The 23,665-nt window shown below is 42.4% G+C and overlaps 1 protein-coding gene across 3 annotated transcripts in view; it reads right to left on the minus strand.

Moving 5' to 3' along the window:
• Positions 1-4,156: 4,156 nt before the first annotated feature.
• EBF1 (EBF transcription factor 1) overlaps positions 4,157-23,665 on the minus strand; it is a 799,867-nt gene continuing 780,358 nt past the window's right edge. For all 3 annotated transcript variants that reach the window (XM_078653725.1, XM_078653724.1, XM_078653726.1), the window contains 6 exons: positions 22,211-22,276; positions 21,330-21,507; positions 19,735-19,914; positions 16,493-16,687; positions 7,003-7,071; positions 4,157-5,498 (listed from right to left, as the gene is read on the minus strand). In XM_078653725.1, coding sequence (XP_078509851.1) covers positions 7,004-7,071; positions 16,493-16,687; positions 19,735-19,914; positions 21,330-21,507; positions 22,211-22,276 — 687 coding nt within the window. In that variant the 3' untranslated portion in view covers positions 4,157-5,498; position 7,003. The remainder of the gene's footprint in view (positions 5,499-7,002; positions 7,072-16,492; positions 16,688-19,734; positions 19,915-21,329; positions 21,508-22,210; positions 22,277-23,665) is intronic.

Consider the following 23,665-nt stretch of genomic DNA (forward strand, 5'->3'; position numbering starts at 1 on the left):
GTCACTTGAAGTACCAGCCCTATCTTCATCTGTGACAAAAGAAGGTTTCTCAGTAACCTCTTTCAAACTCGAAATTAGAAAGCAAAGTAACTGACTGGATGGAAGATTCCTACACATGAAACACAGGTTATATGATGGTTCAATCCCTCAGGCCTGCGCTGCCTCACCAACATACTGTCAGAAGCATCTTCAAATAGCGAGCATAGAAGAGGGAGTAAATGTACTCTTCTTTTTATTCAAGTACATCTAAAATGAAAAAACAGCCATTCTACTAAAGTAGAACTAAGAGAAACAGAAAGTACCGCTAAAAAAGGGGAAGCAGGCAGGAATTTAATTAATGTGTCCTTCCAGTGGGAAACAAACCAGGCACTCGATGTGACCCGCTGGCGACGCTCAAGCAAGGGCATGGCCTGGTGCAGCGAGTTAGACCTACTCGTCATTTGGACGCTCAAAACTGCTGATGTGTTAGCTTTCCTGTCAAGTATATTTTTTAACTCCTGGCTGGAGCTGCTGACAGCTCTAACCAGGTAAGAAAGAGCAGAAGATGACGTATGTGTAAATCAGAGGAACAGGGTCAAAGAGTAATCTGTATGCCTGTGTATCTCTGCATTCGTTTATGTATTTACAAATGTTTTACTTCATAACTGGCATTAACAAGTTCTACTTCTGGATGTATCTATAATAAACACCACACCACCTTATTTTGTTAATGAGATGTAATTTGAATGCTTTCATCCATTATGGTAAACCCTTGTATTTCTTGATGACTGTAGATGATTGACAAGTACACATTCAGAAACTTGTAAAACTTTGTTCAGGACATATTCTGCAATAAAAGGAATCGCATCAACATGACTGAGACACTGGATTATGCTCATATTTTCACATAAGACTTGCATTGCAAAACGGGGGAAATAGTGTCAGGCAAGATCCATTCATGAACTAAACGTCGTGCTTGTGAAATTCAGGACACTTGAAAGTACACCTCTTTATTGTCAATGCCGACCCCAAACATTTAGAAAAATACCAGCTACAGAAGATTTTCAGTGGAAGGAAGCATTCTGAATCAATGTTATCATCCCCACAAATGTAATCATAGCATCACATATATATTGTATAATCCTTCCTAGAATATTTAAACCAACCAAATTTGATAGAAAAATGTGATTCAAACTAAAAGGGCACATAACATTTCCTTGTGACATTATAGTTTAATGTTCAATGCATTGTGCTAACTTGTGATCAAAACATAATGTTTCAATGTGTGCTAAATATTAGGCAGTGAGTGCACTGATTAAACAGGTTATTGAAACAAATTTGGTTTTCATTTTTAAAATTAATTTAAATACTTGTTAGACATAGAAAGTAATTCAGTGTGATTTTTTGCTTTGCAAATACCCAAAGAAGGAAATCGTGTTTTTATTTCTTTTAGTGATACCCACTATCTACCTTGCCTTCCAACAAGCATGGCGGAGTGGCAACTATATATTATTAAACAGGAATTAAAACAATTAAAATTAGTTGTTGCAGCTGCAAAGTTGTTCCTGAAACTTTTCTCTTGGGGTTAATCAGTTTCCAGTAATCTCATAAAGAAGTTGAAAGTAGGGTTTTACATAAAATATTTCAGAGAATAATATTCTACTGAAGAACCCCTGTGAGTAATATTTCCCCAAAAGTCAACAGAGTGACTAATGATATACCCACGGTTACTCATTGTGGCATTACACTGGTACCAAAGCTGCTTTGGAACGTACTCAAGAGATAACATATTGATAGGTGTCCACCTTTTACCCAGAAAGGGATGTTCGTCTGTGAGTAACAATGAACTCCACTGGCCAGGAGACAAAAAAAGGCAGACTCCATCCTTAAATGCATAACATGTCCAATGAGCCTAAAACCACAATGGCAATATTTATTTTAAAAAAAATATATTAAGAGGGTTCAACCAGACAATTACATTTGAGTAGTCTTTTGTGGGGCTAGCCTTGGTATAATATTAACCTGCCTTCTCACTGGATGAGTCATACTCTGGACTTGATTCACTTCTAGGTTCAGATTTACATTTAAAGCGGATTTGCACCCAAGTTAAATTCTCAAAGAATCCAGTATTCTTGGAAAGCCGAATAGTTAAAATTTTCCAGGAGCACTCGCATGAGTTAAATACACATGAAATGCAATTATGCATTTGTAAATGGCTAGCAAAAGTGCATTGAGCATGCTTTTTTTCTCCATGGGCAAAATGTGTTTTCCCTGAGCAGAAACCCTTTCTTTTACATCCACACTAATTTTTGGGCTATTCCTTACCCATTCCCACTATGGATAAGGATTTACTCTTTAACTTGACAGCAGTAAATCTCCAACTGTTTTTGGAATTGGGATTTGCCTTAGGAAAATGTTGTTAATGCCCACAAAATGAATTTGTGATTGTTAGTCACATTTCTATGGCATTCCCGTTCTGGAACACAAACTACCCACGAGTGAGCCAACCTGCTGTATTATTATTTGTGCATACAAGGATGTATGAGAAAGAATTCACATTTTGTGACGTGCAAAACTGAATTTACACTTATAAACCAAGCACACTTGAGGTACCCATAAGTGAACAAATGGCTTTGTGAATCCATCCCTCGCTATCTTAGTAGTGTTTCTCCAGTCTAACTCAACAAGGATAAGAGAAAAAAAGGGAGAGGAGAGAGAGAAAGATATCAATGGGGAGAGAGAAAGAGAAGAGGAAGAGATAGAGATACTAACACGGCATCTTATACTTCTGCTACATTTAACTGTAGAAGATCTTACACTTTCTACAGATATAATCTTGGAATGCACACTTGTTGCAACAAACATTCCCTTTCAGTAACACACTCAAATTACAATCTTATCCAAAAGAACACATCAGCTTCTTTACACTTTCATGTGTTAACAAGTCCAGTTGCATTCTACATGCAACACCACAATAGATTTGTCAAACTGTCGAATTTTCACCTTCTCTACATCAGGCCTGCCAACTCACATGGTGCTGCCATGTGTCGGATGGTATTGGTACTCTTTACGTACTTTACGTACTACAAGAACAAGTGGACAAGTGGTGGCGCAGAGGTAATATTGTCCGGTTCCAAACCAAGAAACCTGAGTACCAATTCGGTCTTCGATCAAATATTATGATTCTAGGCATCTTCATCTACAAACATTGGGAGAATTTAGAATAAACGCCATTATTAAGAATTATATAAAAATAAAACCAAGACCTGAACTGCAATATGTTGACTAGCTGCACCAGTCTGCTCTGAACAGAGCTTCAGTTACTCCAGCAAATGTGACCTTTGTCCTCAAGTAAGAAAAGGTTTCCTTTTTTGTGCTTTTCGGTGGGTTTGATTTTGTTCATGTTGGTGGTGGATGCTCCCAGTGCAACAGCACTGGCTGTGTAGTGGGATGATTAAGGGGTGCATTGTTAAGGCATTATTAAAACTGCTGGTTTTACTGAGGTGGGGCCAGGAGTGCACACACTTGAAAGGAGGGAGTATCTCACTCGCGACTGTGCAGCTCTTAGGCCACACTGAAAGCTCGGATTCTGTCTCACTCCAAACGAGGAGGGGCACCATGCATATTCATGGAGCAAAGAAACGCTTGCCCTCAGTGCTCTGAAAGCACAGGATACATTGGCAAACACTAATCAAGTAAACTCTATTAGGAGACGCGGAAACTCCTTCTTCACATATATTGGAAAGAATGGTTTAACTTACAAATAATACAAAAATAGAAAATGGCTTTGGGTGGAGTTAAAAAAATGGAAGCATGACTTTAAACAATACAAAAAAATGTATTATGCGTCGTAATTTTGTTCTGAAAATCACATAAAATAGGAAGTCTAGTGGTGAATGGGACACCGAGAGGCTCTTTTCCTGTAGGAAGCGTGCACATTAAATAAACGCGTTTTGGTGGACATGGGAGGGCAGTAATTTACAAAGTCTAAAGATAAATACATCATTTATAGGGATATTTTACAAAATCTCCGTTTGACAGAAAATATTTGTAGCAACTGATTTGTGCTGGCAGAGGGCAGAACATCTTCCCTCCGCTCTGAGTGTGACACTGAAAAAACTGCTGTAAGACATTACAACATACAGTATAAACAGAACTTCAACTTTGGCAAAGAAAATGAAAATCAACATTATTTATAACTACGTACAAAACACAACAGCCAAAAAATAAAATACAAAATAAATCCAATTGCTAAGAATCGGTGGTTTCACTTCCGGGTGAGACTTCTCATCTGGTGAACATCTTCCAGATTTATAGAGTAAAAGTTCATGATTAGGAGAGAAATGCATATTATCAAAAAAATCCTTCATTTGTTCAAAGTTTTGTTCCTGTTGGCTTCCTCTTCACTCAGATCCAGCGACTTGACTGCTTTTCAAGCCTGTGTCCGAGAAATAGGTGTTTGGGGGAATCATTAGGGTTCTCAAAGCCAGTGGAGCTGGAACTTTCCAACATCTTCTCTCACTCGTATGTGTTCTCCGTGGGCTGAAGACATGTCTTTCCACAGCCCACACACAGAGCCCTCTTTTTACTCTGGATCTGCAGCAGAAACAAGGGTGGCAAAGGCTGAGTTTGAAAGACATGGCGTGACTTTGGTTTCTGTTGAAACTTGGCTGGATGCACCACATGAAAAAAGGGCCTCTCAATGGGTGGAGCAAGGATCTGAGGGAGCCATTGCTATGGTGTCATGGCTCGGAGAATACGTATTATCAGTCAGACCCAACAGGCAGTGAGAAGAGTGAGGCTCCTGGGCCTAGTCAAACTATTATATACATTTCGTACAAACTTTTCAGTCAATGACTTACTGGAATCAGCATTGTTCCGAGTAGTGGACAATCTACATAGACCTGTATATTTTCCCATGAAGTCTTAGTGCTTAACCTGTTGGGCAGACTAACCAGTGTGACTCAGCCATTCTCTACAGATCCATGCGATTGAATAGACCCCCTGCATTTCTACAGAGCCCTATGCCTGGAAACTGCCATAGAAGGCTATACGGATATGATTTAATATTGTGGAGCCAGTTCCACTCAGACAATCCTTAACTTTGATCATGGCTTCACACACATATCTTTACTCACGTAAAAAATTGATGCAAATCAACATTTTAAAGTCTTATAAAAGTTAAATTCAGCAAAGCATAGTCCTGCCCTTGGACGGGTAAGTAGTTACAAAGTCTAACGCCTTGATGGGGCACAAACATCTCAGCCCGTCCTTGGATGAGTGACCCAGTGACCTTCCTCTTTTTAGAGACTGCAAGGTGGACAATTCCTGTAAAAAAAAGTATTTAAAATCTGCAGTGGCTGCGACTTTCGGAGAAGCTGAAGCTCCCAAAGATGCTTCCAGGCTTAACTTGAGGCACATGTCTTCATATTTGAATCCAAATCCATTAGTAAGAAAGTCCCATGGCTGAGGCGGAGCGTGGGGGGTTCACATGGGAGGGGCGATCATACCAGACAAGGCTGCAAAAGCAAGAAAGATATCGGTCAATAGAGAGATTTAAATTAAGTTTTCATACACATCGGATGGCAGTGGTCAGGGTTGCAAGGACATGTATATAACATGAAAGTGGTGTGCTCAGCATTGAGAAAGAAGAGATCCTTGCATTAGGAAGTAAAGGTATCACTTTCAGAGTTGGGAGCCTACAGACTACAGAGGGATTGGGGTCCTATTCCAGAGTGGTGAGCAGGTGAGAAGCCTGTTTTAAGGGGGGGATACTTTGGGAATTGGAGTGTACCGCTTCAAGCAATGTGGTGTAGCCATTGCTAGAAAGTGGAAGTCGCAGCTTAGGGGAGGTAAAAGTTTCAGCATAAATAAGTACTAATGGCTTCAAAGGGTAGGACTACCTGCTTTGCTGAGGTTTCCTGCAGCATCGGTAAGCAGTTTTGCTTCAAAGCGCTCGGGCTACTTCCTTCTTTGGAAGGGAATAACTGCGTCAGAGAGACGGGGCACCTGCTTCAGGGGGTGTATGTACTTAGCTTAGCAGTGCAACTTCAGGCACTCAGTCTGAAGCTGCCATCGATTACTGTGCACAAAATACTTGCATTACCCATCAGTCAGCCCATCTCCTGGAGATTTTAGGAATTCCAAACCTGACACTTGAGCCACGAACTATAGAAGTGCATGAGTCATGCATAAAGAAGGACAACAGATACTACGCTGAACTCCTAAAGAAGTAATATTTTGGATTTTTCTTTGGCTGCACGCCCTCTGCTCATACTGATGGACGTTATTCTAATTTATTCTAGGTCTTACAAGTTCCAACTATATAACTAGCCAATCACAAGGAACTTCACAGTAGAGACAGAAATGGTAACAAAAACAAGAACCCTCACCGGATACTGTCCTATTATACATAACATGAAACTCATTACATTAGCCCACTATGCCCTTACCACTCTGCCATCCATACCACACACCCAAACACACTCCCCCGATCTACATACACTGCCCTTATCTTCTTTATTCTACTCTACATACCATATGTCCATCTAAGCACAGCCATTCAAAGGCGTTGTCTTCCTTACGCTGCAGTGCATAGCGGCTGCGCATACACATATAACATGTTCTTATATGCTGCAACGTCCCACATTCCTCCTCCTACACATGCAACTACTGCACCAAACTCACTTATTTATGTACACGTCCCTAACCCTCCACGCTATTCAGCATACGCCCCTGGGCAGAGACACGAGTGATACATTGCCCCCACTCACTCCCTCTCCCCCTGTAGATGATCACCTGTCCAAGGAAATTCACTTTATTTGTGTATAGTGCTCTAATCTCCAATCCCTATCTTGCTACCGTTTTCTGTGGTACCCACATAAAGTGCCCATCACAGTTACAGTGATTATAAATTACTAATGACGCATCCTGAAGGGGGCACCAGTCAGGCATACCCTGAAAGTTCAGGGAGGCGCTATGTATAAGAAAGGAAGAGAGGCAAAACAAGTCAAACCAACCTACTTCAGGAGAAGGCCAGTCCCTGGAGAGAGCCTGCAGAGGAGTACTTGTTAGAGTCCACAAAAGACTGATCTATTAAAGGGAGACAACAGAGAAGAAGAGAGGGTACAGTGGTATTAGTAACAGAATATTATATTTGTTAATGGCACAGAACCGGCGCATGTATATAATATCAACTCTTCTCAGCCTCCCACCTCCTTCCCTCAGAGAAACAAAGTGCCCTGTAGATTGGGCTTCTGTGATCCTAAGTCTTGGCACAGTCTAGTCATTCATTTGTTGATGGTGGATCGAGGGTACGTGAGTTCTGATTGCAGCTCTTCCACCAAAGTGTATGATTCTACGCAAAACACATCTTCTCCTTGGGCCTGCCTGTACACATCTGGCAAGCTCCGAAGTCCTCACAAAAAGGCGACCCCAGGTTAAAGTTATACGTGAATACTAAGTTGGAACTGAATGCTCGAGGCTTCCGTTAGCTAGGCTGGGGCTAGGAGTTACAGTGTTAAGATTCACTAGGAGACATAGTGAAAGAAACTCATGAAAACCCCTCAAGAAATTATCCCGAATAGTGGGACTATTAACTAACAATCCTTGTCTGATAACATGGCAAAGCTGGGAGACTTTGCCTTTTCAGTCAGTACACACTTCAACCCAAAAAAGTAGCCATAAGTACTTCTTACGTTCTCTAGCCAATCATCCTCAACCCATCTTACTTTACAACCACGTCATGTTTAATCACACACACACACACACACACCATAAACACCCACTTATGCTAGAACAAATACAATGGCTTTAGAAGCTATCCCCACAGTGATTAGCATGGTTTGCTGTGATAACAATTCTAACAGGATTAAGTGTGATTACTTGCTTATTTCTGATAATTAATCTAATTGTAGTTAAGTAACAATAACGCTTCATCTAGACCAAACTATAGTATGATGCCCAGCTAAACATATAGACCATCAACGAAAACAATAGCCTAGCTGTGATAACTGAACTGGCTAGTTAAGTTAATTGGCTGGATGTGGCGAGTAGTTATAATGACAACTCTGGCAACAGTAGATAGGCAACATATACGAAGCAGTAACACAGTGACACTATACATATTAGGGATGTTTTTCACCAAGGGGTGCTGGGGGGTGTTTATGACTATCAATGAAGACCCTAAAATGCAGAACTACAAGTAAGTAACTTATTTTGATTCAGCACTGGGCCTTCTATATATCCATACACTTGCCAAATAGAAGCAAGCAGTGTTATCTTAGATTATTGTGCAATAAAGAAGCTACATACTTAATATAAATACATATTCCTGAATCCCTTATCCCACTTGTGCAATGGTCATTTCACTGACATGCATGGCAGGAACATGATCTAAACACGTGCTTATTTTAGATTACAAATCCTTGATAATGGTATGGATGTAGAATTGCTGCCTGCAAGAGCCTTCTGAAATAGGAACTTGTTGAGGAATTGGTTATTTTATTTTAAAATACTAGTCAAACTACTACGACTTTCTTGGCTTTGCCTTGGCCTTTGGCTACGCGTGACTCCACAGTGGATACTCTGGTAACTCAGGCTTCTCTGAATGACTTATTTTCCCAGTAGCCTATTTACCATTCCTGGAGCCCTTCTCTGGGGTTGAGCATGATTTACCTTACTACTCTAACACACTGTTCATTGGTATCAGAGGGAATGTCATGACAGAAATTGTTATTTACTTGTGGTCCTAGGTATGAATCATAGGAATCTTTATTGAAGTCCTAATCGTTAGAATAATTCCCTAATGCATGTGCGGACTCTTGAACTCTTGAAATCCATATTTTTGCATATAACAGTATGTACAGTGTGCCAATGTCTTTATGTTCATATGTGGTGAAGCTCACTTCAAAAACCTATCCAAGGCGAATATTTTTCCATAATGTAGACTGAAAATTGAGCAAAAGAATCCATCTAAAACTCAACTGCAGCATTTCATTGAGGGAAAAATGCAGTTTAGTAAGCTTACATTATAAAGGTATGGAGATAAAAACATGTTCCTTTAAGAGTCCAGGAGCTTCCACTACCCATGATACACCTCACTGGCAGTTTCCTCCCTCAGGCGAGTGAGTTGTTTATGGATTCAATGAAGATGCCTACAATGCAGAACCAGGACTACAAGTAAGTAACATTTTCTTCTGCATCGTAGGATCTTCGTGGATAGTCATAAATGTTAGAAGAGAGTAGCAGGCTCCTGTCAGTTGAATTATGCGGCTCTTTGGCATTTGTAATACTATTCATGTGGGAACATTAAAGCTGTCTCAAGTAGCTTATCCTTAACCAAACAGATTTTTCAGAGTGGCGTGACTTACTTTAGCATCAGCCTGTGCATCTAAGCAATCATGCTTTGTGAAAGTGTGTACTGATTTCCAAGTGGCAGCCCTGCAGATATATGTCAAGGGAACATTTGTAAGCTGGGCTACTGTTGCTTCTTTCCCTTTAGTTGAATGTCCTTTGTGTCTACCTGGAAGCGACTGTTGTTGTATTTGGTACCATAAGGGAATGCAACCTACAATCCATCTGGAAATGGATTGTTTAGCCTTGGCTAAGCCTTGTTGGATGTGTGCCTTTTTAATAGGCACTGCTGTGGTAACACCAAAGGAATGCCTGCCAGACAACCAGGCAACTTGTAATCTGACTAAAGGCTGTCGGTGCGCTTTGGCGGTGTGGGAGCGGGGCAGTGGCGTGCCATCCTACTCCCACACAGCCAAACTCAAAATCAGGCCCTTAGTTTTACCCAGGTAACAAATGGAGCACCCTCTTAACATCCAAAGAAAGTAGCGATCTTTCTGCTGAAAACGGAGCACCCTCTTAACATCCAAAGAGCAAAGCGATCTTTCTGCTGAAGTGGCATGAATTTGGAAAAATAGACCGATAATGTTATTGAACTAAGTGAAATTCAGAAACTAGTTTGCATTAAATATGGTGTGCGGCTCTACATCTGATGCAACCTGAATTTCACTGACCCTTGTAGCACAGGTAACTGATATACAAAAGGCAGTTTTCCATGACAAATGCAGCAGTGTAGCCTTCTTTATTAGTTCAAAGAGAGGACACATGAGTCTGGGCACGATAAGATTGAGTTCCCAAGGTGGGGATGGTTTCCTTATGGGAGGGAACATGTTCTTGAGATCTTTCAAAAAATCTTTGATCACAGGTATCTTGAATAAAGAAATCTGGGGTTTCATATACGCTGAGATCACAGCTACATGCAGCTTTATGGAGGGAAACTGCAATTTTGACTGGACGAGAAAATCTATAGCGCACAACCATATTCCATTTTCCGATGAGAAGAAAAATGATGAAGTGCTAGCATTGTGTTTTTTTGTCTTTTTATATATTTGTGGAGAAAATGCAAGTCCAGCATCTGTCTGTTTTTTTTTTCTTTGCTTTTCTGCAAACCAGGAAATATCTTGACTATAATCCCTGACCTTTATGCCGGGATAGGACCAATCCTCCTTCCCATTTTTTAGCAGGATTTAAGTTTCCATTTTTTAGCAGGATTCCCAATGTTCAGCAGGATTTAAGTTTCCTTTCCTAAAGTCGTAATCTGATATTTCGATGATGGTTTTTTGTGGTGCAGGTGGTAGTCTGATTTTTAACTGTAAGTAGTAACCTTGACTCAATATGGTCAGCACCCACTTGTCCACTGTTATGAGACTCCATTCTGCCAGGTGACCAGATACTGCTCCTCCCACCGGACTGGTAAACAAAAGTGAGGTGTTCTATCTTATCAAATTCTGTTCCCGGAGGACTATCTTTCACCAGAATTAGATTGTCTCTTAGGTCTTGACTTTTGTTTTAATGACTTCTTGCTGTAAGGATACCTCTATCCTTGCTGTTGCTGTTGAATAAACCATTGATGGAATTGAATGGTACATGGTTAATATATGGTATCCTTTGACTTATATTGTTGCTTGAAAAAGTGTTTCCTTTCCTCCAGTTCAACAGCCTTTAGGGTCTCTGCTTCCTTTTCAATCCAAATCACGTATTCTTCTGTGTGTTGACCAAATACCTTGGTACCAGTGAATGGTGGGTTGCTAAATGTTTTTGTGCTTCCGATTTCAGGGTTGATATTCTTAACAACCAAGTTACTTGGCTTCGGTAATGCCTTATCTGGTAGAGACTCTATCTAGCCGCAGATTTCTTACCTTAGAATTATCCCCAGGTGTCAGACTGGATCCAGAAATTATTTGTGAGCAGTACCCCTGAAAGCTAGTAGGTGGCGTTGTTTGGCTCCCTGTGGTGTCTTTCACACCAGAAGTGAGGTGCATGGTGGCTATATAGGGTCCACCCGAGTATGCTGACGTCAGTTTCTTTTGGCGACTTTCCATGCCAGGAGCGTGGAGTAACAAAGAACACTGACCACTGGTGTGAAATACTCTGGGGCCCTAAAAGGAAGGAAACTCTGTCTAAAGGAAATCTGTATGCAGAGTGGGAATAATGGGTGAGTTGGTAAGGAATCTGCTGCTAGATAGTCTTGACCAGGTAAGTTGTTACCAAAAGATAGCAACTTGGTCATCTGATAGAGACTTCTAGCTGCAGATTCCTTACCTTAGAATAGATACTCAAGCAATATCTCCCTGGAGGTGGGTCTGTGAAACCGTATGCCACTAAAAAGTACTGCAGAACCGAACAAGCAAACTGCCCATCCCGACGGATCCGAGTGTCCATGCAGTAGTACTTGATGAACGTGTACAGGGAAGCCCATGTTGCTTTCTGGCAGATGTCCAGGACCAGAACTCTGCATGCTAATGCAGTGGTTGCAGCCTTAGCTCTGGTGGAATGAGCCCGCAAACCCTCAGGGGGCTGGTTCTTGACCAGTGCATAGCAGATTTTAATGCAAAGCATAATCCAACAGAAGATGGTCTGCTTCTGCACAGCCTTCCCTTTTTTCTCTCCAACATACCTCACAAGAGTTGGTTGTCCACCTGCATCTCTTTAATATGGTCAATTTAGAATGACAATGATCTTTTTGGGTCCAGTTGGGGAAGTTGCTCCTCTTCTTTAGAGGGATGCAGCAGAGCATAAAAGATAGGCAGAGTGGTGGACTGCCCTACATGAAAGGGAGTGACAACTTTCTGCAGGAAGGAAGCTCTTGTGCCAAAGAACCAGCTTGTCTGGGAAGATGTTTATTTATTTATTTAGAGAGTTTTATATAGCGCTGGCTAGACCTGGAGGTATCAGAGCGCTTTACATGAGGATCAGCGAGTTAGAGGTTTAGGTGATAAAGGATGGCGCTCATTGACTCTCCGGGCAAATGTTACTGCCACTAGGTAGGCCCTCCTGATGGTAAGAAGCCTGAGAGGGCAGTTGTGCAGTGGCTCAAAAGGAGCGCACATCAGAAATGTGAGTACTAGACTGAGGTCCGAAAGGAGGCATGGTGAAGATGGAAACATGTTGATGACCTTTCAAAAACCTATTCACAACAGGCGATTTGAACAGGGATGTCTCATCTGGCAACTGCAGAGTGGCTGAGATGGTAGAAAGATAGCCCTTTAAGGTGCCCAAAGCAGGACAATAGCTCGATTAGTCTTCCCGATGGCTCAGAGTGCCGGGACACCTCTCCGGAGGTAGCTGTGCGCTCTAAAAATGCTGGTATTTCATTTCATTTTTTAATGCTGTAGCTGCAGTGTTGCACCTTTTTTTCTTGTTAAATCTATCCTTTTACTCTCTCTTTCAGGAGGATTAGAGGACTATGGTGCTGATGTATCAGGCTTTCTGACTCAGGTGACATTCATTAAGTCTAGCTACGGCTCAGACTTCAGAAATTTGGGATCCTGATGTAGGAGTTTGTATTTATTTTGCATTCTTGGAAGCGGGCCGCTTTCACAGTGGCCAGCGCTCGGAATTTATCTTCGGCGATTTCTAGAAGTCCTGGGACCACAGGTAGCAACTGTCTTCGGGAATCTCGTGGTTTAAGAATATCAAGAATAACCAATATGGATGCATGAGGTACTTCCAGAGGAATGTTCAGTTAATTTTGCCCTCTCACAAAATCACTGTTAAATGCGTTGTCATCTGTCGGTGAAATTCTTGTAGGAGAAGCAGCAGAAGTTGGTTCATAGGACGACTATGCTCTGTCACTAGATGTTGAGTATGACTGGGATCTTGATATTCTTACTTTAAGTTTCTCTTGGGTATGAGGGCTCCTTGATGGTATTAAAAAAGGTCAACCTATACAGTGATGTTTTCAACCAAATGTATTCTTTTACTTTGTAAAAACAAATAGGAGAATATATAGAAATGTTGCCTCTTAAATGTGTTTTCTTTGTACAAAAACATTTTTTAATAGTGTTTCATAGATACCTACATGTGTGGAGATATTCTACTGTTTATGGTTATCAATTCACTTCCATGACAGTATTGTATGTAATGTAAACTCTTTTTTTGCCAAGGCAGAATGAATGGGAGCAGGTGATGATCTTTGTGTCTGTTTCCTGGAGCGAGAAGCCCTCACTTTAATATATCTCTTGCTGCTCCATATGTGTGGATGACAGTTGCGGGCAGTACAGTATGAGGTGGGGTGAGGAGGGAGGGCAGGGGGTCTTGTGGTGGGAGTTGAAAAATATTTGTAATTCACTTACCTGATCTTGCTGTGTCTCTCCTCCGTCTCTCCCACGTCGTGTCCCTTCCAGGAAGCACCAAGGCTCCCCACGGCCAATCACAACGCTGTAATGCAGCAGTGTGATTGGTAAGCACCCAGGCTCCCCATAGACAATCAAAATTCTTTAATGCAGCCTTGTGATTGGTCTGAACGCCAAGGTTTGGCGCTCAGACAGGGCTGGGGGCCTGTGCATGATCTCCACCCAAGCTGTAATGCAGCTTGGGTGGAGAACATGCAAAGTGCGCATGCGCACTTTAGAATGCAGCAACCACTCCTCCTGCTGGACGTCAGTGGAGCCAAGTCCCACCCCGCCTGTGACGATACTAAAAATAAAATGCTAGTACCTTTAGTTATTATCATTTTCTTTTACATTGTTCTAAAAGCAGTAGGGTGCCGCACCTCCGCCTTAGCGTAGGAGCCGCCATTGGTGGGTGAGCGTGTGTACTTGTGGTGCAACCCTCTTTTACTGCCATTACCTCTTAACTTCTTCCATCTCCTGCCTTTGGAAATGCCTCTCTTCTGCTGCTGGCTAATTTCCACCTTAGCACATGGTGTATCATCACTACTGCACCATAACTGTGACTCTTTGACCACTCACTGCTTTTGCTTTATTCTTATGCATAATATTCATATCATCAAAGCAGTATGTATACTATTTTATACATTTTATGGCTTTAGATAGTGTATCTTCTTATAAGTGGAAATACTCACATGAAGAACTCATAGAATAGTCAGAAGCACCAGAGACACATTTCTTTAGCTAAACAAACCCTTCTAAAATCATAACCTGATTTCTTGAGGTGGAACATGAGCAATATATAAAATCGACATGATTTAGCTTGGTTATGAGATCCATCGGGATTTAGGGCACCATAACATGATAAGACGTAATTTCAGTGTGCCATGATGTTGGTGTAATATGACATTGGCATGAAGTTGAAAACTATAGGGATGGATTCACAAAGGTAATCTGAGACAAAAGTCTAACTTTACAACTTTTGGTATTCACAGAGATTATTTACGAGTCTTATCTTTACGTCCGTAGTCAGGCCGGAATCTCTGCATATGGGCCGCACTCTCCGCATATGGGCTGCACTCTCCACACCCGAACCGTACTCTCCAGCTTGAGCTGGATGATGTGTAATCAATGGGCCAGAATGCAATTTTTACAAAAGGGAACATTAGGAACGTGCGATAAATGGTAGAGGAGGTCAAGAAATTCAGTTTCAGCAGGGAAAAGGGTCTGGCCAGTCACTACATCATATCCCAGAAGAATTTGCTTCTTTGCATCGCGGTACACGCAGTGCACAATTTGCATTTACCGCAGTTTTGACTGTAGTGTCAACAATACAGTCAACACTGAGAAGAGCGCAAATTGTACCATGATGGCAAAGGAGCAAACTTTTCTGGGATATGATGTAGTGTCTGGCCACACCCTTTTCCCTGCCCAAACAGTTTTTCATGACCTCCTCTACCATATATATCACACATTCCTAATGATCCATGTAGTAAAAATTGCATTCTGGCCCATTGAATACACGTAATCCGGCCCTAAATGGATAGTATGGCCCGAGCCGTAAAGTACGGCAAGAGCTGGAGAGTACGGCTCGGGTGCGGAGAGTGAGGCCCGGGTGAGGAGAGTTCGACCCAACTGCGGACATAAAGATACGACTCATAAATGATCTTTGTGAATACCGAAAGTAGTAAAGTTAGACTTTGGTCTCAGATTACCTACATGAATTAACCCTGCTGACTTTGGTGGCTAAGAAGTCGACCATGACATTGACAAAGTGTTAAGCCAATAGGCATAAGGAGGGGTTTATGAAATTAGAGTAATGACCTAAACGTTAGAGGCACAGAGAAGAATATGACATGGATGGGGCAAGGAATGGCAGCAAGCAATTAACAGTTCAGAGATGCATTACTTGAGATTCTATTTCTGTCTATGGGATATGACCTGAATATAGAGGCTTTTAAAAGTTTGACTTTCATTAGGTTTTAGAACTATACCTTATGGATTTTCTCTCTTATCAAATTTATTTGAAATAATGGTCATTCTGACCCTTTCTACTGTGTCCAGATTTTAACTTCATATAAATACTCTTTTTCTTATTAATACTGTGAGGTTATAAAATAAACACCATGGTGACAAGGGTTTTTCTTAATTTACATCTCTCTAGACAGAAAAGGTGCATTACTGCAGATGTTCTCTTTCTCCACTATACAAAGCATTCAGACTGCCCCTGTTAAAGAGCATAAAGAAAATTCTGCAAAGGGGACACCTGAAATATACATTTTATTTCATACAGTGTTAAATAGACCCAGAACGCTGAAGAGAATGCTCTTGCACCAGCATGCAATAAGAGGTTCTACTAGTGTAGTGAATAGGTGACACCTGAAAATTTACTAAAATGGTGTGCAGGGAGGGTTACAATGCTTTAAAAGCAGGGGTGTGTGTGTGAAAAGAAGTTCTACTGGGCATAAAAAGGCTGTAATATAGGGATTAAATAAAAGGGAAATGCCACTTTTATCTTATTTACTAAGAAGTTCCTGCCTGGCATTGATGACTATTAAAACAAACGTGCATCTGTAAAACACCAATTTCTTAGGAAATGACATGTTTCATCCCTGTGAGTGTTGTGCCATTGGACGCTGGCTTCATAATTCGTTGTATGGCAGTGCTGCATCTCTGGACAGTGGATCGACATGTCAGTGTGCATGTGTTTTGAGCCCCTAAACAGTGGCTTGATGTGACATTCGTGTCTGTGCTAGGTATCAGAAGTCATTTTGTGCTCGATGTTGGGTCTGCTGTGACTGAGGCTAGGCGCCCTTCTCTAGGCCACTTACCATGGAGGCTGTTGCTGTTGGTGCTGCTGCAGGTTGGAGGCGGAGAGGTTTGAGGTCTGACGACAGGTGCAAATGCGCTTTTCTGTTTTACGGCAGAGACCATGTTAGCGGGAGAAAAGGAGAAGATCCCCGAGGAGCTGCTGCAGTTAGATGGCAGACTTGTTGACGAGGCCATGGTGGGACTTGATGGCACAACTAACGAATGACAACAAAAGGTACCTTGTTAAGTAGAATAATTGGCAAACTTCAGGAGCAAGAAAGACTGCCAAAAGATGCACCATAAAACCAGACAGACTGCTGAAAGCATCAAAGTGTCAATTTCAATTACTGGGGAGTGCCCTCATTCACACGGGGACAGCACTGAACAACATATAGAAAGCAGGGATTGGGGAGGCGTCTCCTTATGTATGATCCCCCAAAAGACAGAATGCTCACTACAGTGTTCATCACACTAGGACCCTGTGAAGAGGAGCAGATGTCAAAGGCTTCCTCTGAAAGATCTTTCTTTCCCTTTGTACAAGATATGGAGTGATAGAGGCCGGCTCATTGGGGAAGCTTTCTTATCGGTTGGGGGTGGCTGCCACACTTCATGTTTTTACAAGTTATAGTGCGGATGCAAACTTAGAGTGCAGATATTGGGGGCTATCTGCTGTTTCTATATGCACCTTCAGAGAGGTACAATGCAGAGACTGGGGGTGCCTCGTGATCAGTGCAGACGCTGGGGGTCTGTCTACCTTCTCGCTGTTGACTCTTGCCCACTGTGGTACAATAAAGATATTGAGGGAAACCTGTTGCCTGTTAAGTTTACCTATTAGGACACAACACAGAGAGGTGGGGAACATGCTCTCTGTAAGTGCAGCCCGAGATACCCAGAAAGCAGAGTTCTGGGTAGAACTGTTTCACGTGGATGCTGCCCCTGGGAGGTACAAGATGAAGCCCCTGGAAGGCCGGCTGTCCCTGGAGGTTCTCTAGGGAGCAGCAATATGAAAGATGCCTGATCGCTGCCTGGGAATTTCGTTTGCCAGCAGAGCAATCAAGAACCAAATGCAAGTGCTGCCTTCTAGCAATTACTTTATTGATTGGATTAGAGCCGTCTGAATCCTGCCGTTTCTCAGCCGGGGCTGGCTGGCTGCATTTCACAAGAGCTCGAACCACTACAAATCGTCCTGTTAATTCGATCGGCAAAGAGAACTGAACCCCCGAGATCCTAACCTAAGACCCGGATCTGGATCAGTTAGATATTCAAATGGAGTGGGCGGCCTGACACAAACAGTGTGCCCGCCACACACTCTGACACTTACGGTGGACACACTGCACTAGCTCTGAAACTCACAGCATACACACCACACAAGCGTTTGTACTTGAATTGTGAACACCACGCTTACCCAGACACTAATAGTGTGCACTCTATACGCTCTGAAATTCACAGTGTGTACAACACAGCTGACCTGACACTACCAGTATCACGAGCACACAAGCTCTGACATTCAGTGTGCACACCACATAGGCTTTCATACTCGCAGTGTGCACACCATGCTTTAATATTTGCAGTGTCTGCATCACTCAAGCTCTGACACTTACATTGTGCAAGCCAAAAATGCTCTGACACAGTGTGCACATCCCACCAAATATATCTACCTGGCACAACCTTTCATACTCGCAGAGTGCAAATCACACTAGCTCTGACAATAACAGCGGGCTGTCCTGATAAGCTTCCATGCTTGCACTGTGCACAGCAGAGTAGCCCTGAAATGAAGACTGCCCTCACACCCTGTCAATTATAGCGTTCACGCCACCTAAGTCGTGACAATCACTTTGTGCGCGCCACACAAGATTTCACAATTGCCCACAAGTCACATGACCTGAAACTAACTGATGAATTTATTGATGTATTTATAAAGTTTTATATAGCACAAACATAATCCCAAAGCGCTTTACACTTGGGGGGAAGGAAGGTAATAGTAGCAGTACAATCGTCAGAGGGGGTACCAACCTGGACAAATTACATATGCATATCAAACAAAAGGTTGCAATCGAAAGGGGCAATAAGTGTACAAAATAACCTGGAACATAGTGAACTGGGAGGGGAGCAAGTGAAAAGTACAGCAGAATAACACCTAGCGCAGTACTTAGGGTGTAGGTCCAAGCATTAGAGCAGAGGATCCGAGACCCTTTTAAGGTAAGAACTTGTTCATGAGAAATCTTTTTACTTCCAATTTGAAGGTAACCTTGGAGGAGATTCTGCGTATTTCCAGTGGAAGAGAGTTCCAGATCTTTGGTTCAGAGCCAGAGAAAGCTTGGTGACACGTTCTCTTTTTGTGAAAGATCTGAGGTTTCAGGAGGAGAGATTTAGAACTCAGAGAAGGTCTGCCCCCTCCGGATAATTCTAGGTTTCGCGCTAGATAACTGGGGGTTTTGAAGTGGAGGGCTTTGTGAGATAGACAGGCAGTCTTTAGCTGAATTCTAGCTTCATAGGGCAACCAATTTAGGGATTTCAAGCCTGAGGAGATGTTTATGAATACAGTATACATCACACCACCCCTAAGTCTAAGAATGTCCACATCACTCAAGTCGTGGCACTCAGTGTATATCCCAGACTGGCTAATAACAGTATGTGCACCACTCCAGCCATAACACTAACACAGTGCACAAAACACAGTCAAAGCACTAACATTGTATACACCAAACCAGCTCTTAGACTAATGATGTGCACAGCACACACACTGACAGGAACAGCGCCACACATCACCACCCCTTACTATGACAGTGAGCGCACCACACAAACCCTCACACGAAGGAGGGCATACCAGCACTCACAATGTGCCCTCACCACACAAAACTCCATATTTGTCCCTTACTCACCCAGTAGCCTTGTCATTAAAAGTATCAGTTGACAACAGGCTTGGCATTATTAGTCTGGAAACCCCACAAGCCACGAGTCTCAAAGTGTGTGCACCACATCGTCAGTGACACTATAAAACAGACCGCACACAAGCAGTAACACCAGCCCTTACACTCACTGTGAGCACATTATTGAGGTCAGCATGCCACAGTAGAGCTGGCACACCACACCAGCCCTGACAGAAATGATGGCCAGACCCCACCGGCCATTAGACTGGTAGTGTACCAACAATTCGACATCTCACTTGGGCATTTGCTAGTTTAATGATTATGAAAAGAACTGCCCCCGTTTCTTAAAGAGGTAGCCACTCATCAGGGACAAAGAACAGCTCGAGACTTACTGGCATACGGGGAATTGGCCGCAGACCCGTTCAAGAAGGTGGGCGAGGCTCCTAAATTTGACATGCCCGCGTTGCCGTAGCCGTTCATGCTGGTGGTGACGGAGCTGTAGCTGCTCTGCTGGGGAGTGGTGCTTGGCACGTAACCGTGAGGAGACACACTGCTTGTGTTACGAGTGTAACCTACAAAAAGAACAGATGGGGAGACGTGAAAGAGTTAATGGCAAAGCATTCATCTCACATCACAGTCTCATAAGTCAATAAAAGCATAAACAGGACATCTAACACAATATTTAGGCCTCATGTTACCTGCAATGAGGTTGTGCTGCTCTCCAGAACTATTAGAGTGGCTTAAAGTAGGTTCACACAGACGCTCTGTTAAGACATGTTTTAAATATTTCTACTAAACACAGATAACCAAGCTGTCAATACATATCCTGATTCATACCTGAACGAGGACACTGATCCATGTTGGTCGTTGGCTGTAAAATACCCCTAGATTGAAACATAACTTCAGATTTGATGACTGCGGGGAGGCTGTAGAGACAGCAGTTTATTTCTGTAAGCCAAGCTCGTGGCCATCACAACAGTCTGACCTGCTGTGTTGTCCAGAGTGGTGGCCCACGGCAATTAAAACTTCCTCAATCGTGTTTATTTAAGGTGGAATCAGGAACTGACGTTTGTCATGGAAAGTCTTTTGGCTTGAAGCATCTGAAAGCCTTCAATAATGAGTTCATTTTTATTTATCCCAGAGAGTGGGAGGACATCTTAACCAAAAGAAAATCCATGCCGCTGAGTAGTCTTAGAAATGCACTGAACACAGGAACATTATAGAGGCAGTGAGCTTTTATAGTGAGTTCTAGAAACGTCCACAATCTTGGGCCAGGAAAAGCTTTCTACAGACCCGGGGAAGCGAAGCTTCTTCAGCCATCCATATCAAACTAGTTTTAAGGCTAGTCGCATCTGTTTAAGATAATTCACAATAATTTACCAAAGTAAGACTTTGAACTGTGACTACATCATTGCACACAGTGAAGGAAGCTGCAATACATTTCAGCAGTCCGCAAACACACCAGCATGGATTGTGTGAACACCCAGTTCCAATTTTAGTGTTCAGTATGCCTACGTGCTCCATATTTTAAATGATAAATGTATGAAGGCACTGATGCATAAACTGATTTGCCCACAGTGACATTATTTAGGTAAGTAAGGAAGCCTGATTTGGAAGTCAGGTTTCCTGGCCGCACAATGTATGAAGTTAGCTGGTAGGTTAAACCTGTCCAAGGACGAGTCCTGGCCAATAAATTCCTCCCAAGAAGCAGTGCCTCACAGCTACCACTTAACCACAACCAAAACTTCTGTTTATGCAGCATATGAATGAGTCGTAGATAACAATGGACATTATTAGCTTCTACGGTTTGTTGGGTTTAAACCTGAGCGACGTCAACAACGTGATATCACAAAGAAAGAGTGGGCTCTGCCGCTAGGTACCACAGAGTCTGTGAGAAGACCCTGCGGAGATGCTGCTGATACTGTTATACAGGGCGTAAAGTTACGGCATCACTATCAACAGCACCACACATTTATTTTCTACTCACCCTGGTTTGTGACTTGCGACGATTCGGACACGTTAATGGCGAGCTGACCTCCGAACGAGCTGGCGCTCATCATGCCAGCGTGGACAGAGGAGTTTGAGAGTCCTGGCAGTTGGCTGTGGTTACGGGGGACACTGTAGAGCGCCTCAGCAATGTCTGCTGCCCTTTTCAGGATGATCTCCTGCAAAACGTTAGAGCGCTATTCACTTCACTGATAACAGTACAGGCACACACTAGCCAAAATAGCTTACAAACACTCAAAAAAGAGCAAATATGTTCATATGATTGAGTTCAAGACAGTTTCGTATTACCACAAGGCATTTGAGCTACCAAACCGATTTGCAAGAGAGAATTCCACGGTAAATATTTTCAGACAAAATAAGTGAAAAATGAATCAATCTATTAAACAATCATTTCAGCTGACGCAGGCCCTAACACCAAAAGAATCTCCTTTTCACATTCCAAATTTCTTTATCTTTAACATTCTATCTTCATCTCACTTTTTGTAAAACTCCCCATCTTACCCGTAGAAACATTCTAATTTTCACATGTTTAACATTCCCTGTCTTACCCTCGGGAGCATTGCTTGTTTTACCCATTGCAACAACTCGCCTAGTTCCAGTACACATATCCCGCCTTACAGGGCACTAGAATCACTCAGAGCCCCATGGTGGACCTCTTGAAACACTGGCTCCATGAGTTGAAGGCTTTTCCTGTGAAACATGCGGCGGGCAGCAGGACACAAGTTCAAACAGCAGAAAAGATAACTCAGTCTACTATCCTTCCGAAGGGCGGCAAACTGATTACAATAAAACTAAGCCTGATAGCTACAGTTCTTAGAAACGACATAGGTGCGGCATGCAGCACTATTTAAAAACAGGTACCTGGTTATTATGCGGCATCCCATACAGTGCTTCTACCAGATCAGCTGCTCTTTTCAAGATTACTTCCTATTAGGAGGAAACATCAGGTGTTAATGTCAAACACTACTGCTTTGAAACAAACTCACAGAGGCATGTAGCCCCACACAAATCCACTACATATGTCCAATAATACATGAACATCAAGAACTAGCTCCACTCCCCAGTGCACTCTGCTAATGAGGATGCCATAGGGTCTGCAAAAGTGGAAAGAGACCAGCTAAATACTTTTGCCTAACACAGAGTGAGTAAAGAGCTCTTTAAGTACTCATTTTCCTGTAAAGCGTATCAATAATGTGCAAATACTTTATGTTGCAAAAATACATTTGTGCATGGTGTCGCTGCACCATCAAAATATTTGGCATATAAACCTTGCAACAAATGTCATGTAACAATATGATAAAAACGTTTCCAAATTTAGGCAGTGGAGTCCGTAAACAATTATACGTTTTTCACTTTAGTATATTAGTTTACCTTACAGTATTGAATGATATTTATTAGAAGTGGTAGTTTCTAGTCATTGATGGCAATGCCATTAGTGAAAGTAAACGCAAGTAAACCGGTTGTAATGTACCCCTCTACAGATGGCCTATATTGTCATTAAAGATTGATAGGTTTCATTTTCCGATGCCCCGCCCACTTACATTTACATTTATGAGTTAGCATAATGTGTCTAACTAATGATGTATTCATTTATGCATTTACGTTTATACTCTCCATTTCATTATTCATTTATGCGTGTGATGTTATTCAGTTTTCTTAGCTTAGCCTGTGTGCCTCCATTTTGGGTTGCTTCTCTCTGCGTGCGAGTCGCACTCACTCACTCCCCCTCCCGTAGGAATAGGAAGAACCCTGAACGCAGCAGTTCTCGTTTCTTAGTTAACTGTGATCGAAACTAATAACAGAAACCCTAATTAGTAATGTTTTCATGCGCTGGAGATGCTGAGGCTTGGCTCCGTGGCCTTGGGCAGAGATAACCAAATGTTGCTATTGCAGGTGCAGATGCCTCTTGTATGAGGCCATTGTTCGCCCTCTCCGGGGTCCAGTACTTTTCCAGTATGGGCGTGTTTTACTTTGCTGTACCATGTTATAATGTATTGCTGTGATGAGATGAGTCAGTCCTCTCGGCCACTCTTATGGGTGAGGTCGGACAGGGCCCTCTCATATGGGAGTTTGTGGCCTAATAAAATACTTTGTTTATTCTTCTCCACTGTCCGGCTGACTTCTTACTTGGTGATTATAGGTGAGTGCGGTAAGTCACTCGGGTGGATTTGAGCCACGCTTATCAAGATGCAGCAACATAATAGTCTACTGCAGTGTATTCCAAACTGTGGGTCACAGTCCACTGGTGGATACTGAGATGATTTTTTTGGGGTCGTGAAAGTCCAAGTAATAAACAAAGATGCCTTTAAAGTCTGT

This window comes from Lissotriton helveticus, chromosome 7 (assembly GCF_964261635.1).
Source record: "Lissotriton helveticus chromosome 7, aLisHel1.1, whole genome shotgun sequence".
NCBI lineage: Eukaryota > Metazoa > Chordata > Amphibia > Caudata > Salamandridae > Lissotriton > Lissotriton helveticus.